Source organism: Aspergillus costaricaensis (genome assembly GCF_003184835.1).
Source record: "Aspergillus costaricaensis CBS 115574 unplaced genomic scaffold BO79scaffold_3, whole genome shotgun sequence".
NCBI classification, from domain to species: domain Eukaryota; kingdom Fungi; phylum Ascomycota; class Eurotiomycetes; order Eurotiales; family Aspergillaceae; genus Aspergillus; species Aspergillus costaricensis.
In genome coordinates, this window is record NW_020291803.1 from 112,702 (window position 1) to 133,195 (window position 20,494).

At 51.4% G+C, this 20,494-nt stretch overlaps 2 protein-coding genes across 2 annotated transcripts; one reads left to right on the forward strand and one right to left on the reverse strand.

Annotated features, from left to right (window-relative positions):
• Nucleotides 1-1,116: 1,116 nt before the first annotated feature.
• On the forward strand, nucleotides 1,117-18,721 carry BO79DRAFT_272239 (nonribosomal peptide synthetase; the record flags this gene model as incomplete). Its single annotated transcript, XM_025687423.1, has 3 exons — nucleotides 1,117-1,458; nucleotides 1,519-11,952; nucleotides 12,029-18,721. The coding sequence occupies 3 exons, from the start codon at nucleotides 1,117-1,119 to the stop codon at nucleotides 18,719-18,721; spliced, it is 17,469 nt and encodes a 5,822-aa protein (XP_025543785.1).
• Nucleotides 18,722-19,414: 693 nt separating this feature from the next.
• Nucleotides 19,415-20,244, reverse strand: BO79DRAFT_186999 (uncharacterized protein). Its single transcript, XM_025680514.1, has one exon. It carries the CDS (start codon nucleotides 20,071-20,073, stop codon nucleotides 19,540-19,542), a length of 534 nt encoding a protein of 177 aa, XP_025543786.1. The 5' UTR covers nucleotides 20,074-20,244; the 3' UTR covers nucleotides 19,415-19,539.
• Nucleotides 20,245-20,494: the final 250 nt, after the last annotated feature.

A 20,494-nucleotide genomic window follows, 5' to 3' on the forward strand; every position in this document is an offset into this window, starting at 1 on the left:
TTGATCTATATGAACTCAATGAGCATTAATAAGTACCAGTAGTAGTACTATTGCATCATTCAAGAACTTTTCCAATACTATGTGTTGATGATGAGCTGGATATAAAGATATATGTATCTTATGCGCTCAAACTTCCAACGGTTCCTCAGAATGGCATTGAGTTTCAGAAAAAACTGTATTCTATCATTGTACTGCTGTCAACATACGAGTTACAGACAGAGGCCTGTCCTAAACAAGTCATGCAGTCTTCTGTTATCTGGAATTGCTCAACCTATGAAGGAAACCCCGTTAGCCCTAGGGCTTTTACCTTCCACTGGCATCGTAATGAATACAGTGGAATAAGCATGCTTTAATGAAACACTAATTTACAGAGTATGTGGCTCACATTCCTGCAGCCGGAACGGATAACGGTTTCGTGAAAGATAATCGAGTTTGGCTCAATTGATGCATTCCTGCAGGCAAGGGGGGATTCGCTGACGAAGTTCAATTACTATTCCGAAAACCAGAAGTATTCGGTTCCCCTTATCTTCAAAGTACTTCCAACGTTGCCAGATAGTTATTAACTGTACAGCCTTACGTTACATCGGCCGCAATAATGATGATGAGACCACCAACGCTCCCATCATCATCAACATGTGAGGTGGGATCTGACTGTAGGAGGATTCCGGTTCAATCTAATAACGCCCCGAGGGTTAAGAAAAGTCACACAAACATGCCTGTGCTTCCTAGATCCTACTATATTGTAACTAAGACTGACTGGTACCGACGAAACCAGATTGTCTACAATCTCGGTGAATTCGGCCAGTTGCAAGTCAACCCTACTCCCGCATATTTTCCTCGACCGTAGCTCTTACAGGACAGCCCAAAGTGGTAAGATCAATCCCAGTATTGGGTGCCATTCCGTGATGAAATCAAGAATATTGAGCATTAAGACATTCTCAGATATTATTAGGTGCTCGAAGTTTCCTACTAAATTCACCCCTGTCCTCTTTCTCTTCCTTTTTCCTTTCTTATTCTTCCTTCACACAAACAGGAGACATATGAAGACCTGACTGGCAACGACAACTTTTTGGAAACGACCTGGGAGAGGAATACTGTCAATTGAATCAAGTCATAATGTCTCTTCTGTCCAACAAACCTCGTCTCACACAGAACGGAGGCCTAGCGCCTACTTACGATTCACAGTCCGAGCAACCATTCGCAAAACCACCCGCGGCCATCGAGTCTTGCATACATGATTTGATCGAACAGCGCTGTCAAGAACAACCTGAAGCTTCTGCAGTATGTGCTTGGGATGGCGGTTTTACGTATCGGCAACTCAGTAACTTGTCTCGCTCGCTCGGTGCGTTGCTGTCTGCTCGGGGTGTTGCGCCGGAGGTCTTCGTGCCTATCTACCTTGACAAATCCCGGTGGACAGTTATTGCGATTCTAGGCATCTTGCACGCCGGAGGCGCTTTTGTACTACTTGATCCATCACATCCGTTTCAACGACTCGAGAACATCTGCCAGAAAGTGAAGGCACAGTTGGTGATAACTTCATCTCAAAATGCACCAGAAGCTGGCCGTCTTGCCTCAAATGTGGTGGTTGTAAATGAAAAGACAGTGCTGGAAGACCAGAACTCGTTTCGAGGAGCAGATAATTGTTTGAAACCCAACAATGCCGCCTATGCTATGTTTACCTCCGGGAGTACAGGCGCTCCTAAAGGGGTGGTAATTGAACATCGATCTGTCTCATCAGGGGCCGTCGCCTACGGCCCAAAAGTAAATCTCACCCACACATCACGTGTACTTCAATTTACTTCTTACGCCTTTGATGCCTGTCTTATGGAAATCTTCCCCGTGTTAATACACGGGGGGTGCGTATGTATTCCGTCGGAAGAGGAACGACGGAGTGACCTTGTCGCCGCAATGGGTCGCCTGCGAGTTAACTGGGCCTTTTTCACCCCGTCTATGGCCCGTTCGCTGGATCCTAAGAAACTGCCGATGCTTAGGACCTTGGCATGTGGTGGGGAAGCCATGGCCGCGCAGGACAGAGACCAATGGGCTTCTCACTTGTCCTTGTTCAATATTTACGGACCTACCGAGTGTACTGTTGTGACCTGTGTCCAAGCTGTCGACAAGGCAGCAGATTTGCCTATCAAAATCGGGTATCCGGTCGGTGGAACTTACTGGATAGTAGATGAGGATGATGTTCAAAGTCTCTGCGCGGTAGGTCAAGTAGGTGAGCTGTTGATCGAAGGCCCGATTGTTGGGCGAGGTTATATGGAAGACGAGGCCAACACTGCTATTTGCTTCATCGACCGTCCCAAATGGCTGCGGGAGTTATGGCCGAGTGCCCGGGGCAAGGTTTATAGGACAGGTGATCTTGCCCGCTGCCATGCTGACGGGTCTATTGAATGCCTGGGTCGCAAGGACAGTCAACTGAAAATTCGTGGACAACGATTGGAAGCGGCCGAAATTGAACATCACCTTCGCCTACACATCTCGGTCAAGGATGCCGCCGTGGAATTGATCCAAGCGAAGGATGACCCCGGAACATCTCTACTGGCTGCGTTTGTGGTACGCGAGGCCAGGAATACTTGCGTTTCCTCAACGACCAATCCGGAAGCTGATTTACTGGCTCCAGATGAGGGTTTCGAAATAATAATTCGGCAAGTGAGGTCCAAGATGCGACAGATGTTTCCCGGCTACATGATTCCCACAGTATTTCTGACACTATCCTCCATGCCTCTGAGTATCAGCGGCAAACTGGACCGGCGGAGGCTACGACAGCTTGGGAATTCTAAAGCCCGCCGAGAATTGTTGAAGCTCGGTCTGGAGAAAACAGTGACGACACCGACCCGGAATCCGAAAGAGGAAACGATGCAACGGCTGTGGGCTGAGGTGCTGCATTTGCCCGCGGGATGTATTGGCATTAATGATAGTTTCTGGAACCTAGGCGGGAATTCCATCCGGGCGATGAAGTTGGCTGGGGTAGCGCGCTGGCACGGGCTTACCCTAAGAGCTGATGAGATTTGGGGAGCCGGTACGCTAGAGGAAATGGCATCGCATGCACGTATAGACAATCTCCCGTCGGAAGGGACGCCGGCTTTCTCGCTTTGTATGGATCGGAGTGAGCAGACGGAGATAGTGCAAAGCCTAGGCCAGCATCAGGTCAACCAGGATGAGATTGAAGACATATACCCTTGCACTCCGCTCCAGGAGGGTCTCTTTTCATCGGCCGTCACACGTCCCGGCGTGTACACCATATCTTTTGAATATGAGCTTCCGGCCAACCTCGAGGTTGATCGATTCCGCCGCGCTTGGCAAGCAACAGTTGACGCCAACCCAATCCTGCGGACACGGATCGTGTCGGGTCAAGGTGCATGTCTTTACCAGGCTGTCATCCGCGATAATATTCCATGGGACACGCGAAACCCGAGCGATGATGTCCCCGAAGAGTGGAAAACCTGGCGGTTAGGGCGCCGATTGATCAGACTGGCGTTAAGTGATTTAACAACCCCAAAGACGCCTCGCCATTTCACGCTGGTAATTCACCACACACTGGTCGACGGCTGGGCGCTTCCATTATTGCTGCAACAAGTGGAAGCTGCCTACAGAGGGGAGCAATTACTCTCAAGGCCTTTTAGTCCTTTTGTCCGATACTTGACATCGCAAAGTCAGAGTGAGATAGACCGCCATTGGATGGAGTGTCTATCGGGCCTCAACACAGTCCAGTTTCCCAAGCTGCCGTCCCCTGGCTATGTACCGAAACCGACGGGAATGGCAACACATACCATTCCCATTGTAGCAGCTTCCGACATTGACCAAATAACTCTACCGACTCGACTCACAATGGCGTGGGCCCTTCTATTGTCTCACTACACAGATAGTCAGGATATAGTCTTTGGAGTCACTGTTGCCGGTCGTGGTGCGCCAGTTGAGGGCATCGAGTCGATGACTGGGCCCACTATCGCTACTATTCCCAGACGACTACTTTTGGAACCTCGAGCAACTGTGATCGAGACCTTAAAAAGTATTCAGGCACAGTCGCTACGTGCGATGTTCGCGGAGCAAGCCGGGCTTCAGCGCATCAGTCGCCTAGGCGCTGAGCCCAGCGCTGCCACCCAGTTCCAGAGTCTCTTCGTCATTCAAGCAGACGAAGGCGAACACCGACCTTCGCCCATGTTTTCCAAAGTCCGCAACCTCACTCGACCGGCAGATATCAGTACATATGGTATTACAGTAAATGCTAAGCCTTCGTCGACCTCGGTCTTGCTTGAAGTCGCCTACGACCCCCTGATGGTTACCGATGTGCAAATGAAACGGCTAACTCATCAACTGGAAAAGATATACCTGCAAATTCAGCAGATGCCTAACGCCCGCGTGGAAGATATTGAGAGCATCAGTTGTTGGGATATGGCGACGTTGCGTAAGTGGAACAGCCAACCCCCGGTACGGGTCGAACAGTGTGCACACGAGCTCATCTATCAACGTACTCTGACCCAGCCTGAAGCACCCGCTGTTTGTTCATGGGATGGGGGGCTATCATACCTGGAACTTGATTCGTACGCCAACAATTTGGCAAAGCATCTAGTGCGCATGGGGGTGGGCCCTGAGACATTTGTCCCCTTGTACTTCGAGAAATCGTGGTGGACCACGGTCGCCATGTTGGCTGTCCTGAAAGCTGGCGGTGCATTTACCTTGCTCGACTTCTCACATCCAAAAGACCGACTTCAACAAATTTGTCAGGAACTAAGTGCCTCTATTGTTATCTGCTCGGAAGCGAGCGCCCCTAATGTTGGGCAACTTGGGCCATTGGATATTGTCATCCTCGGCCCCAACCATACCAAACTAGTTACCACTGGATGCTCTATGAACATAACTTCGGCTACCCCAGACAACGCCATGTATGTTGTGTTTACTTCGGGGTCAACCGGCAAGCCCAAAGGGGCTGTGATAACGCATGGAAGTTGGTGCACTATGACGCAGGCGGTATACCCCAAGCTTCATCTCAGCCATGCGTCGCGGGTGTTGCAATTCGCTTCCCATGCGTTCGATGCGAGCATATTCGACTATCTCACGACGCTTGTAGCTGGCGGCTGTGTATGTGTGCCTTCAGAGCATGACCGCTTGTCAAATCTTCCGAAAGCTATCACAGAACTCGAAGCCAATTGGGCATTGCTCACACCCACTGTCGCACGCACATTAAGCCCTCAAACGTCTCCTACTCTGAAGCATCTCTTGCTAGGTGGGGTGTCCATGACCCCGGCTGATGTCCAGCAGTGGTCCCCTTACCTGCAGCTTACGAATGCCTACGGCCCAGCTGAATGCGCAGTCATAGTTACCTTACAACAGGCCGTACGAGACCCTCAGATGACAGCTAATATTGGTACTACTAGCGGGGCTGTCGGATGGGTTGTTGATCCACGCAATGTCAATCGCCTGTGCCCAGTCGGCGCTGTCGGAGAGCTGCTTGTTGAAGGACCGACTATTGCGCGGGAATACTTGAACCATCCGGAAATTACGGCGGAGGCCTTTGTAAAGGATCCCACCTGGATGCGCACCTTCCGGAACCGCATGACCAGATTGTATAGAACCGGAGATCTCGTTCAGTACACAGATACAGGGGAATTCAGCTTTGTCGGTCGCAAGGATACGCAAGTTAAGCTGCGTGGACAGCGAGTGGAGATAGGAGAGGTTGAACATCACCTACGCCGCTGCTTTCCTGGTGCTCAGGGAGCAGTTGCTGACGTCCTTTCCTCCTCAGATGGGCGAGCTGCTCTTCTGGCCGGGTTCGTCGTACGCACACCGAACCAAGATCAAAGCCGTCTTATCCTGGAGAGCGACACAAGCTTTTCTCGGGCAGCAGCTATTGCGCTTACCCGGATGAGACAGGCTCTTCCGTCATATATGGTCCCAACCGTTCTGATCCCGCTCAGTCGTCTGCCTCTTTCTTCAACAGGTAAACTGGATCGGTGCGATCTGCAAAGACAGGCAGCCCGGTTGTCTCGCGAACAGCTTGATAAGTTCCGTATGGCAGAGAAAGCCCCCCTTCGAGAACCAGAGACTCACACCCAGGCGGAGCTACGGCGACTTTTCGGGGTTGTGCTGTCGATACCTGAGGGACAGATCGGAGTCGAGGACGACTTCTTTGGAAGGGGAGGTGATTCTCTATCAGCCATGAAATTGGTAGCGCTCGCTCAGAGGTCGGGGTACTCTTTGACAGTGGGTGATATTTTCACATACCCGCGTATAATTGATCTAGCGGCGAAGACAAGCATTGTGGACGGCATCTGTAGTGGCGATGTACTACCGTTCAGCCTAGCCCCGGATCTGCGGGTGCAAGAGGACATTATATCAACGCTACAGGCGCAGGCCAATATAGCCAGAGACCAGATTGAGGACATGTATCCATGTACCCCAATGCAAGAGGGTCTCATGGCGCTGACACTGAAAAGTCCCGGAAAATATGTCGCGACGTTGTCTTACGATCTCGTGGAAGGGGTCGACCTAGATCGTTTTCAAGCTGCGTGGGATGCGACTATTGCTGCAAACCCCATCCTGCGTACACGGCTGACGCAGGGTCCTGGAGGCAGCTTCCAGGTCGTGGTTCGAGAGGCGCCATTCTGGGAGAGGTATAGCACGCGGCAGGATTATGAAAAAAGCGCTGCGACGGTGGCTATGGGGCCCCATGTACGCTTACTTCGCCTTTCCTTGATCCATAATCCTCCCCGTCTAGTCGTGACTATTCACCATGCCCTTTATGATGGCTGGTCATTGCCTCTCCTGTGGGGACAGGTCGAGGCTGCTTACCGTGGACAAACTCTTCAGCCCCGGCCATTTTCACCGTTCATCCATTATCTTCAGCAGCAGAACAACTCAGCATCATTTTGGCGGTCTGAATTCGAGAAACTCAGCGCGGCTGTGTTCCCAGTGCTCCCATATCCGACTTATGAGCCCACACCAAGCCAGTCTATCCATAGACGACATTCCATGACAGCAGACGTTATGTTAAATTTTACTATACCGACTGCTATCCAATTGGCATGGGCCATTATCCTGTCGTACTATACGGACTCGCTTGATGTCGTATTTGGTCTAACAGTCAGCGGGCGCGCCGCAGCCTTGCATGGCATTGACCAACTTACAGGGCCGACTGTGGCAACTATTCCACTGCGCATCAAGTTAGACTTCGATCGGTCTGTACAGGATGAGGCGTACCAGATCCAGAAGCAGCTGACAGCTATGACGGCCCACGAGCAGACAGGATTGCGCAATATTCGTTCACTTAGCAGTGATGCAGACAAGGCATGCCAGTTCCAGAGCCATTTGGGAATTATTTCACTGCCCAAGTCTAGCCACGGCACCTTGGCGACCCAGGTTCAAAGCGAGCACCTGGACTACGGGGAATTCGCAAGCTACGGTTTTGTTCTTATCTGCCAATTAGACCCGGAAGCGCATGATCATCTGGATATTGTTGCCCAGTATGACCCAGGCATGTTGGGTGTTGACCAAGTCCAGAGGATTGTCATGCAGTTCGAGCACATTCTCGACCAAATCGTCTCTCACCCGGGCATGTCTCTACGACGTCTCTCAGCAATTAGTGATCCTGATTGGGAACAAATGACACGCTGGAATGCTACACTACCACCGTCATCAGAGAGTTGTTTACATGATTTGGTCCTTGGCCATGAAATTTCCCGTTCATCCGCACTAGCGGTTTGTGCTTGGGATGGAGACTTGACGTTTGAACAACTAGCTTCCTCCTCTCTTACGCTATCACAGGTACTTTGGAGCAGCGGTCTTCAGGAGGGCTCTGTTGTGCCTATTTGTTTGGAGAAATCAAGATGGTCGGTCGTATGCATGGTCGCAATCTTGCGATCTGGAGCAACTGCTACGTGCATTGACCCTATGCTTCCAATTGAACGGCTGCAGAGTATTATGGATCAGATTAGGCCTCAACTGGTTATCTGCTCAAAAGAGACCGAGGGGAAGTTCAAGGGACAATCTGTTGCCACAGTATTGACGGTGCCCTTTCCAATGCAAGTGCCTGCGCTCGGTTCAGGTTCTGCTGAAAAGGCCTCGGTGAGCCCCAGCTCCCCAGCATTTATAGTCTTCACGTCCGGATCAACCGGACGGCCAAAGGGTATAGTGATGGAACATCGGAACTTGTCAACAAGCATTCAATATCACCGCGAGGCGTTGAACATTACCCAGAATAGCCGGATGCTTCATTTTGCGTCATATGCCTTTGATGCTAGCATTTATGAGATATTCACAACCCTCGTCACCGGAGGATGCGTCTGTATACCGTCTGAGTCTGAGCGGATGAACGCAATTGAACAATTCATTGCAGACAAGCAAGTCAACGTTGCCCTCTTGACCCCATCGATGCTTGCCATACTGGATCCGGATCAGGTACCCAGTTTGAAGACTATCATATCAGGAGGCGAAGCGCTGACACGGCACGTTGCTAGTCGGTGGGCATCTCGTGTAGCACTCATCAATGCTTATGGCCCGGCTGAGACGATTATATGCGCGGCAGGGCCAGTCATCGAGGGAGTTTGGACGCCAGGGACCGTTGGCCCTGTCCTAGGCGGAGCAGCATGGGTGGCTGCTCCTTCTGATCCCACCCAATTAGTCCCTCTCGGTGCAGTGGGCGAGCTCATCATTGAAGGGCCAATTGTCACAAGAGGATACTTGAACAGTCCCGAGCTCACGCGGGCAGGGTATATCGACGCCCCAGAATGGCTCACTCGTTTCCGAAATGGCCGCCCAGGCCGCCTCTATCGCTCTGGTGACCTTGTCGAGCTTACTACTGAGGGGACAGTTCGGTTTATCGGTCGCAAAGACACGCAGATTAAGCTGCGCGGACAGCGTATTGAGTTAGCTGAAGTCGAATATCATGTGCGTAGGTGCATCGGAGGTTTCGATGCGATTGTCGACATTGTGAATATAGACGGCTCGCCGATCTTATTTGCCTGTGTTGTTCAGGGCATGGCCGGCGGGAAGGCCGAAGACGGACTCTTCCTTCCTCCCACAGGCGCCTTCCAAAGGGCCATGCAGGTCGCCGAGGTGTCTCTTCGTGATGCTATACCTGAATATATGGTTCCATCCGTGTTTTTTCCCATCTCCAAGGCTCCTCAGACAACTGGGGGCAAGATAGACCGCAATGCTCTCCGCAAGGCTGTCGAAGGTCTTTGGCCCTCTATAATTCAGCGATACACGGCCGCAGCACAACGCAGCCACCGGCAACCATCGAATGCACGAGAAAAGGCTATCCAAGCCATCTGGGCCCATGTTTTGAATAAGAGCCTCGAGATGGTTGGCGTTGACGACAATTTCTTTCATCTCGGCGGAGACTCGATCAGTGCGATGCAGATTGTCTCCCAATTGAAAAACGCTGGGATTCGCACCACCGTCGAGTGCATTTTTCAACGCAGCACGATTGCCAAGATAGCTACAACAGCCATGAGTGATGTCATCAGCCCATCTGATTGCGGGCAGGAAGAGCCCTGCGATACTCCATTTCGCCTATCACCAATCCAACAGCTGTTTCTGGATAGAGTCCCGGTGCACTATGACCATTTCAACCAGAGCTTTCTCTTTGAGCTCCAGCGACCAGTGCAGGCTGACAAGGTAAAGCAGGTCATACAATACATAGTACGCTCTCATCCCATGCTGCGGGCGCGATTCTCCCGTCATTCAGTAGGGGGCTGGTATCAAACTATCACCAAGGACGTGGACACTTCTTACCGGTATGAGCAACACGTGAATATGACACAGAGAGAGGCCGAAACCATTTTTATGGAACACCAGAAGCTACTAAGCATCGAAAATGGGCCTTTGCTTGCTGTGGACTTGATGAGCATCCACGGAGAGAAACAATGGCTGTCCATAATTGCCCACCATCTCGTTGTCGATATCGTATCTTGGCAGACTATCTTGGACCAGCTGGAGCGGCTTTTAGAATCAAAGCCTGTCACCCCAACAAGCACGATGTCCTTTCTTAGATGGAGCCGACTTCAAGAGGAGCATATAGCCTCTGATCCGAAGATAGGAGACTGCGCTGCTCCCTTGGCGCTTATGGATTATTGGGAGCTTCCTGAAACCAGCAATGTTTACGCTGACGCCAACCTCTACAAAATAAGGCTCAACTACCAGGATACTAGTCACCTGCTGGGGCCTGCCAATGAAGCATTTCGCACAAGACCGGTCGAATTGCTGCAGGCGGCGCTGATGCATGCGTTCGTAAGGACATTCCCGGACAGACCGACCCCAACTGTCTTCAACGAAGCCCACGGACGCGATGCATGGACAGAAGATATTGACGTGACAGGCACCGTTGGCTGGTTTACGAACATCTGGCCCTGCCATGTGCCTCTAGACCCCAATACAGACCTAATAGACGTGGTACGTCGCACTAAGGATGGTCGACGCGATGTCCAGGACCTTGGGCGATTCTTTTTGGCAGCGCGTCACGGTCGAGAGTCTGCGCTGGAAATCCTCTTCAACTATGTCGGTGCTCTAGAGATAGGCAAAAGATCCAATTCACTCTTCAAGCGGACTTCGTCGTCAATTTCGGAGCTTGTTAATCAGGGACCACATGTAGGGCGCTTTGCTCTTATTGACATCCTTGCCGAAGTGACAGACGGAAGATTAATCATTCAATTCATGTACAATCGGCGTATGAAGCACGCAGAGAGGATCATTAAATGGGCAGAAAACTCTCGGGAGGCCCTGTCAATCTTGTCCCAGCGGCTTCCCACTATGCCTGCTCGTCTGACTCGATCTGATGTGCCTCTACTACGATTGACTGACAGTCAATTTTCTGAGTTCCAGACCCATTTACTCAACCATGTCGCTCTCGCTGGAAGGGAAGTGGAGGATGCATATCCCTGTTCGCCCATTCAACTTGGCATGCTGCTAAGTCAGGCGAAGAATTCACAGAACTATACAAGCCGCCTAGTATGGAGGATGCAGGCCCAAGATGAGAGCTCTATCATGGTCGACCGGCTCATACGGGCGTGGGAGCACGTTGTAGAAAGGCACCGGCTACTTCGCACTGTATTTGTGGACAGTCTGCGAGGGGACGGTAGTATTGACCAGGTCGTTGTTGAGAATGTACCACCGACTACTGTCAGTCCCGTTCTAACAAAGACAGAGAGCCTGGTACAAGTCTCAAGTCATTGGGAGCTTTCTCCTCTGCCAGAGTTGCATCCAACGCACCGGTTAACGGTCTGGCAGGCTTCTACAGGCTCGGTAAGCTGCGCACTTGAGGTCAGCCATGCCCTGGTGGACGGCAATTCGCGCCAGATCATTCTTCGTGACCTCCTATTAGCATACGACGGTATGCTGCCTCCAGAACCGGATCATGTATACAGAGAATACGTTTTATATCTACAGCAACAGCCATTACGGCCGGCCCGCATCTACTGGGATAAATACATGGACAACCTTGAGCCGTGCATTTTCCCCAACCTAAAGGGTGGCAGTGAAAGCATTCCAACTGAAGGAATCGGCCGAGTGAACCGCTCGTTACGCGGAATTTCGTCCCTCCGTAAATTCTGCCAAATAAACGGGCTAACAATGGCTTCAGTCTTCCAGCTGGCATGGGGGCTGGTCCTCCGAGCATACGCGTGCACCGAGGACGTATGCTACGGCTATATGACGTCTGGCCGCGATACGCCAATCGGTGGCATTGAGGATGCAGTAGGACCTTTTTTCAATATGCTAGTACAGCGGCTGAATTTCTGTGGGAAGTCCAGCACACTCCAACTACTGCGAAAATGCCAGTCAGACTTTGCGCACAGTCTACGCTTCCAATATCTGTCACTTGCCCAAGTCATGCACAAGAATACGCACAACCTTTTCAACTCTATTATGTCGGTTCAGCCGTTCATGACGAGACTTGCACTTCCACACTCCTCGCTGATTATTGACAATCAAAGTGGGGACGTTCCAACAGAGGTATTTCATTTCTGCTCATTCATTATCAAATGCTCCGTCGGGACAAGTAGGCTGATCGTTAGTGACACATCCATAGTACGATCTGGCGGTCAATATTGGAATTGATGTAGACGACGTCCACATAGTCATAGATTTTAGATGTGGGTTACTTACCAATGACCAGGCAGCATTCGTCCTCGATGCTTTCGAGCAAGCAGTGCAGGGTATTGTGGACTTCAGCGACCAACCGGCTCGGTCAGTCCCACTTCTTGGTGGAAGGTCTTACGAGACCATACGGAGATGGAATCAGAAGATCCCGCAGCCTGTAGAGCGATGCATCGGCGACATGATCCTGGACAACTGCCGCACAAAGCCTGCCTCTCCAGCCGTCTGCGCCTGGGATGGCGATTTTACCTATGCAGAATTGGAGGCACAATCAGCTCGACTGGGCCGTGAACTTCGTGACTGTTATGGCGTGGGCCCCGAGGTTTTCGTTCCAATCTACGCTATCAAGTCCCGCTGGGTCGCCGTGGCAATCACAGCAGTGATTCGAGCCGGCGGCGCCTTCATCCTCTTGGACCCCAGCCATCCACTGCCCCGGCTACAAACCATCTGCACCAGCGCTCGGGCTACTGTGATATTAGCACCCCCTCATAGTCAGGAAATAGCGGCCGAGTTGGTAAGTCGGGTGGCGACCTTTGGTGAAGAATCTTGGGAAGCGGAAGGCAGTAGCGGCTATGTGCATGCAGGGTCAGACATGGCCCCTGAGCTGACCCCAGACAATGCGCTATACGGCATTTTCACCTCCGGGTCAACGGGACAGCCAAAAGGGGTGATCGTCCAACATCGGGCCTTTGCCACCTCCGCCGTCAACCAGGCTGGGACGTTGCACATTGGCCCTCAGTCCCGCGTTTTGCAATTCGCGTCATTCGCCTTTGATGGTTCAATCGGTGAGATACTCACAACTTTGGTCCAGGGCGGCTGCGTATGCATTCCCTCGGAAGAACAGCGTCAACAAGCATTGTCCCAAGCCACATATGAGTTACAGGCGAACTGGGCCTTCCTGACCCCATCGGTGGTGCGTTCCTTGCGGCCGGCCGAATTCCCGACGCTGCGCACCCTCTTCGTTGGAGGAGAAGCAGTGAGTAGCAAGGAGGTGCAGATATGGTCCCCAAGGTTGAATCTGGTTCTTGGATACGGTCCGACGGAATGTAGCGTATGGTGCTCCGGCACAATGGATAGATTGCGCCCTGGCTCCAACCCTCGCAGCTTGGGACGACCATTTGGCTGTCGCATGTGGATTGTTGACGCTGGATGCGTAGATCTTCTTGCCCCTATCGGCGCCGTGGGTGAAGTGGTGATTGAAGGTCCCAACATCGCTCGAGGCTACCTTAACGATATCACAAGCACTCTGGCGGTTTTTCTCGACGGTCCCCGGCCCTGGCTGGATGGGAAACCGAGCCGTATATACAGAACTGGTGATTTGGCGCAATATGGAGCGGATGGTACGCTCCAGTTCGTTGGCCGCAAGGATCTTCAAGTCAAGCTGCGCGGGCAGCGGTTCGAGCTGGCCGAGGTGGAGCATCACCTTCGTCAAGTCTTCGATCAAGCCCAGGACACTGTTGCAGAAGTAGCTACCACCGGCAAGGACAGAAAGCTATTAGTGGCATTTATTCGCCTTCACCATGCCTCCACCTCGGCTGAATATGATAAAGACTCGCTAATTGCACCTGCTACTGATTCATTTCGCTCTTGTGCTCAAGCTGCGGAGACGCAGCTTCGTACGCGCGTGCCAATTTATATGGTACCAACATTGTATCTACCATTGCAGCACGTGCCCCTGACAACTAATGGCAAGTTGGACCGCCATCGACTCCGAGACGCTGTGAGCACATTCACCCTTGCGGACTTGCAGGCCTACTCTGTTCCGGCCACTACCCGCACCAAGCCGTCCACGCCGGTGGAACAATGCCTACAGCAGATCTGGTCTGACATATTGAACCGCCCTAAGAGTACAATTGGTTTAGAAGACGACTTTTTCCGCCTGGGCGGAGACTCGATTCGCGCCATGGGTATGATTCCCGCGGCTCGAGAAGTGGGCTATCGTATTACCATGGCCAATATATTCAACAACCCCAGGCTCGGCGACTTAGCGCGGGTCGCAAGGTCAACCCCTGGGATAGCAGTGGCCTCGTTGGCGCTGGCGCCGTTCGCGCTGATCGAGAATTCGAGAGACTTTATAGATACCGCAGCAGAGCGCTGTGGCATATATCCTCATCAAATCGAGGATATCTATCCCTGCACGCCACTGCAGGAAGGCCTCATGGCCTTGTCCAATAAAATCACCGACCGTTACAAGGTGACTTTCCGGTACCAGCTTGAGACTCAGGTCGAGCTCGAACAATTTCAAACCTCCTGGGTTGCCATCGCTGCGATCAATCCCATTCTTCGGACGCGCACGATACAATCAGACGATCACCCCGGCACGTTTCAGGTGGTTCTGTTCGATTCACCCCATTTCCACATTTTCGAAAGCCAGGAAGATTGCGATGAACACATCCGTGATTGTCAAATGACGCTTGGTAATGCATTGGTTGATTTCTCATTGATCTGTTCGCATGATTCGGACGCCGTACAATTTTACCTGACAATGCATCACGCCGTGTATGATGGGTGGACACTCCCATCTCTGTGGACACAGGTAGAGGCGCACTACCGACATAAGAGCATGCCACCTCCACCTCCCTTCAATCAATTCATTGAATATGTCCAGTTTCAAGCCAACGTAGCAGCTGAGTATTGGCGCAATGAATTCTCTGACCTGTCTGCTCCTGTCTGGCCTACATTGCCTTCAGCACGCTATGCACCAGTGGCAGACGCCTCCCTACATCAGACCATTACCGGCCTTCGCGGCGGTGACTTAGAATATACCACCACAACATTCATCCATCTGGCCTGGGCCATGGTCATGTCATATCAGACCGACTCTGATGATCTTGTCTATGGCGTCACTCTAAACGGACGCGGTACGCCGTTGACCGGTATTGAGGATATGACCGGGCCCACCTTCAGCAGCTTCCCGCTACGTATTCAATTAGGGCTTGACTGCGACACGGTAGAGGACGCTTTGTCTAAGATCCAGCAGCAGGCGGCAGATCGAATACCCTTCCAGCATTTTGGGTTACAGAATATCCGGACTACAAGTCCGGAGGCCGTACGGGCGTGCCAGTTCCAATCCTATTTGGCCATCCAAGCCGCGCCTCCATCACAGAAAGCATCTAGTCTGTTTGCAGAGTTACGAGATGGCCGTGAGGACTACGGCGCACTTGCAGAGTATGCCTTCGTGATGGTCTGCCGTCTGAATGACGAGGATACATCCTCCATGCAGGTGATTGTGAATTATGACCCACAGGCTATATCGTCTGCGATGGCCAAGAGAATTGTAGGACAATTCTCCCACATACTTCAACAGCTCCCTAAGAATATGCAAACCCCGCTAAATCAACTTAATCTTCTTAGTCCTGACGACAAGAATCAGCTATCTGCATGGAATCGTGAGCTTCCATCGCCTTTAGATGTGTGTCTGCACGATCTCGTGCGCGCACATGCCACTGTAGCCCCTGATTCGGCGGCCATCTGTGCATGGGATGGGAATCTCACGTATGCGCAGCTGATGGCCCTCTCCGGACAACTCGCTAATCAGCTGCGCGTTCTTGGTGTGCATCCTGGCGCTCTGGTGCCACTGTGCTTCGAAAAGTCCAAATGGACCGCTATCGCCATGTTGGCTGTTCTGCGAGCTGGCGGTGCATGTGTGCCTTTAGATCCAGGACACCCTCCTCATCATCTTCAGAACATTGTTCGCCGTACAAACGCTAAGCTCATTCTGGCGTCCCACAAAACTCGTCAACTATTCCGTGGAAAGTGTGATGCTAGGATCGCAACCATACCCTTACAGGGAGTGGCAGCACAAGCAACCACTGAATCCTGGCCAGCGCCCTCCTGCCATGATGTTGCATTCGTCATCTTCACATCTGGCAGCACGGGTGAACCAAAGGGAATCCTCATAGAGCACGTTGATCTCTGTACAGGAATTCGACATCACAGCCCGCCGATGCGCATTAATTCTTCGACTCGCGCGCTGCATTTTGCCTCTTACGCCTTTGACGCCAGTATCTATGAACTGTTCTCTGTGTTAGCCAACGGCGGCTGTGTCTGTATTCCATCTGATTCGGACCGTCTTGGCAATCTGGCTGGATTCATCCGCGAGGCGCAGGTTAATTTTGCACTATTGACGCCTTCGGTCATAGATCGCCTGGTGCGACCGGAGCTAGTTCCAAGGCTTGATACAATTGCCTTTGGGGGTGAGGCAGTGACCCAGGATATTGTCGACCGCTGGTCACCAAATCGCAGGTTGATCAATGCATATGGACCTGCAGAAGCAACGATCTGTGCTGTTGGCGATGTTAACCCCTGTTCTTGGACCGCCGGCACGATAGGGCCCGTTATTGGAGGTGTTGGATGGGTCACTATGCCGTCGGATGTGTCTCGTCTTGCTCCCGTGGGTGCTGTAGGGGAGTTGGTGATCGAAGGTCCGGTTGTCACCCGTGGCTATCTAGATGATCCAGAACGAACCACCGCAGCCTATATCAGTCCGCCGGGTTGGTTGACTCGATTCCGGGGTAAAGAAAGGCCAGGTCGTCTCTATCGCACCGGAGACTTGGTACACTATACCGACGACGGAGGGATTCGTTTTTTAGGTCGAAAAGACACCCAAATCAAGTTGCGTGGTCAGCGCATTGAGCTAGCACATGTCGAATACCATGTACGACAGTGCTTCCCGGAGGCAGCAGAGGTCATCGCCGAAATTGTCCTGCGCGAAGGAGGAAACCCTACACTGATCGCATTCATCGCTCTGACGCTGTCTGATGGCGGTAAATATGCAAATGATCAAAGCGATGCTTATCATGACAGCGGCTTGTTTCTCAGAAGCTGCACATCGTTCCGGAGGCAAGTTGAGGCAGCTACCGCTCGCCTACAATCTCTCTTGCCTGCATATATGGTTCCTGCCATGTTTTTACGTCTGGCGCATGTCCTTCGAACAAGAAGCGATAAATTGGACCGACGACAACTTCGTGATCAAACCTCCCGCCTTTCCAACGATCAAATCCGGGCCTTGTCGGCGGGAGCGGAAGGGATATCAAGCACCTCGTATCCTCCTCAGACGGCGCGGGAGCGCTTGTTTCAGCAGCTTTGGGCCACGGTTTTGAAGGTCCCGCTGAATAGGATTGGAATCAAAGATGACTTTTTCGAATCGGGCGGCGACTCCATCCAGGCCATGAGAATGGTTAGTCTGCTACGAAGAGAAGGGTTGAGTCTGAATGTGTCTGACATCTTTGCGTGGCCAGTGCTTGAAGAGCAGGCTCGCGGTGCACGGGAGCATAGCATAGGCCTAGTGGATGTAGAGGCCTACCATCCGGGGTCACTACTCAATATTAAAACCGCAGACCTGCAAACGTTTGCCACACGCGAATTAGATTATCCCTTCAATACCTCAGTCTCTGGATGGTTTACAGGCTTGGAGGTCGAAGATATTCTTCCCACAACAGAATTTCAGCGTCAGTTCCTGGAGCACCAGCAGATCCATTACATACAGCTGCACCTGCCGGTGGAGATGGATGCGGAACGCTTAGAGAAGGCGTGCCGCGCCGTCGTAGACAAGCACCCCATGCTTCGGTCTGCGTTTCTGCCCTATCAAGAGGGTTATGTACAGGTATTGTTCCGGCGCCTCAGGTTTGACTTCATCCAAGTATCGTGTGATGAGGACTTTGACGCTTGTATTGAGCGTCTTTGTGTGGAAAACGCCTCGGCCGGGGTCGCTTGGGGAACCTCATACTTCCAAACTCTGCTTGTCTCGCAATCTCCGTCGAATTCAGTTCTAATCATGCGCGGTAGCCATGCTCAATTCGATGGAGAATCGATGCCCCTGATAATTCAGGATCTAATTTCGGTATATGAGACAGGGCAACTCGACAAGGTCACTCCGCCGTCTTTTGCGCTGTACTTGCGGCACCGCCAGATACAGGCAAACCCACGCACATATAAATTCTGGAAGCAGTATCTGCGGGATGCTGCGATGACCACTCTCAACCTCTCGGGATCAGACAGCCACCTTCCCCTCAATGTCCGTCGAACTATTCCTCTGCCTACACCACCCCGCGGAGTCACGATGTCATCTTTCATAAACGCCGCCTGGGCCGTGGTTTTAGCTCAAGTCACCAGCCAACGGGATCTTGTGTTCGGTCACGTCCTAAACGGACGCGACATGCCCGTCGCCAGCATCCATGTTATGTCTGGGCCATGCGTTACTGTCTCCCCAATTCGCATAACCATCCCCTCGTCTTCTTCCAATAACCAAGTCCTCGATTTATTGTATCATGTACAGCACCAATACACGCAGACCTTGCCATATGCGGGCATTGACTTTGAGACCATTCGCCAACACTCGACGTCATGGCCCGCGAATGTATCCTTCGGCAGTCTTTTAACGCATCAAAATGGCGCCCACAGATCGAACTACACATTCCAGGGAGTTGAATGTACTTTGAAGACTCGGGTCATAGGCGACGTGCCCCAGTTTCATGTAGTCACGGTTCCTTTGCAGGATCAGAATCAACTGATTGTGTACCTTGACATTTCTAGTCGGCTGGGAAGTTTGGAAGATATTGAGGATTTGTTGGAGAGGTTTTGCTCTGCTATTGCAGATCTAGATCGTGGAGTGGTTCCTCTTTGATGTGAGATGCAGAGGGACATAAGATGAGGTAATTAGATGGGGTGTTGGAGATGGAGCATTCCATGGAAGGATGAGTGTTGTGTAGTGGTTAGTGATCAAGGAAATAGACCTAAAGGCGTGCACATACTTCCATCGTTACCAGATAACTACTATCTCCCAAGATTAATTAGATATTATCGAGGATCCCGCGACCAATAAATCATTAATGTCAGGTAACATTGAGCGCAAGCAGTCCTTCTACTATGTAGTACTGCCCACACTGACCGCCAATTTCACCGCCAAAAGCGGCAGAACCTAGCGAACCTCGCATCGAAAAGTACGGATATAGGCGGCTATAGACGGATATCTGTTTTACACAGCCCCGGAAAACTGAGTCAGCATTCTGGATGTTTTTTGACCGCTTTGGGTGGAGGGGGCAGCATTGGGAGTTGGCGATGGACAAGATAGTTTGTTCGATTGGATTGATATTGGGATAGAAGTTTTTATTCAAGGGGTGTTTGCTTGGAGCTCTGGGGAGAAATAGATGTAAGTTCCTTTGTTTTGTAATTGATATAAGGATTATTGTTCAGGAAAGTGTGTATCTACTATTTCTTTGATCCTTCGGTTCTAGCACAACATTCTATAGTTATAGCTCTTAAAATAGTAGTGCTCATAAGAAACCATTTCTTGATGTCCATTTATATGGCAGTATACCTTTTTCTTTCTTGAAGGATATGAAGGCTGTATAAAGTATCTCTGTGGGCAATGAATATTCCCCTCGTCCCAAATAGTAGTAATATCCAAGTAAACATATCTCGTATACACATGAAAAGTTCCTCCTACCACCACTTAAACCACGATGATGCTCCTGTCTTACTCCCACTTCCGCTACTACCACTAGTAGTACCTCCATCATCACCATCGCCATCAACAGTACTAGTATTAGCACTCCCCTTCCCCTTCCCAACCCCATTCCTATCATCAATAATACCTCCATTCATCCCATCCCCCTCCACCCCCTCCCCACCATCACCACCATCATGATCTCCCTTACTCTCCACATACCCCATCATCTCCTCCAACACCAACAACTCCCTTTCCACCACCTCCGCCCAATTCTGCACGTCCCCAATCTCCTTCAACCCGTCCCGTGCCTCCCCCGCCAACTTATCCCAGCTCTCATTCTGCTTCGCCAGCGCTGCTGTATGTGCTTCTAGCTCTGCTTGCTGCTTGTCCAGCGCTGCGGCATTCTCTGTGATGGTGTGTGCGCGCTCCACGAGCGGGCTGGCATGTGTGCTGCCGATGTTGAGGAGCGTCGCGCTGAAGGCCGATTTGGCTTCTAGGGTTTCTTTGCTTTTCTCGGGGGGAGGCATGTTATTCTTATAATTTAAAGAGGGGTTTGTGGTTGAGGAGGGGGGCAGTATAGTATAGAGGTGGTTGTTGATGTGGAGATGTTTATCTGATAGATAGATAGATAGATAGATAGATAGATAAGAGGGGGGTTGAATGGATGGATAGATGAATGAGGGGTGGGTGGGTTTGTGGGGGTCCCATGAGTTAAGGAAGAGGGAAGGTTACTTATGAATGGTTCTTTTGTGCGGAAGAGGATTACTTAGCTCCGGTGTCCCTCCCCCTCTGGAATTGTTCCATGCAACATGTGCTGCGCTAATGCATCTATTTATCTGTCTATCTGTCTGTCTGTCATTCAACAAATGCAACCAAGTTAACATTGTATACATAACGCTGATAATGCATATTCAATTTTTACACATCAATGAATGTTGCCCACGCTAA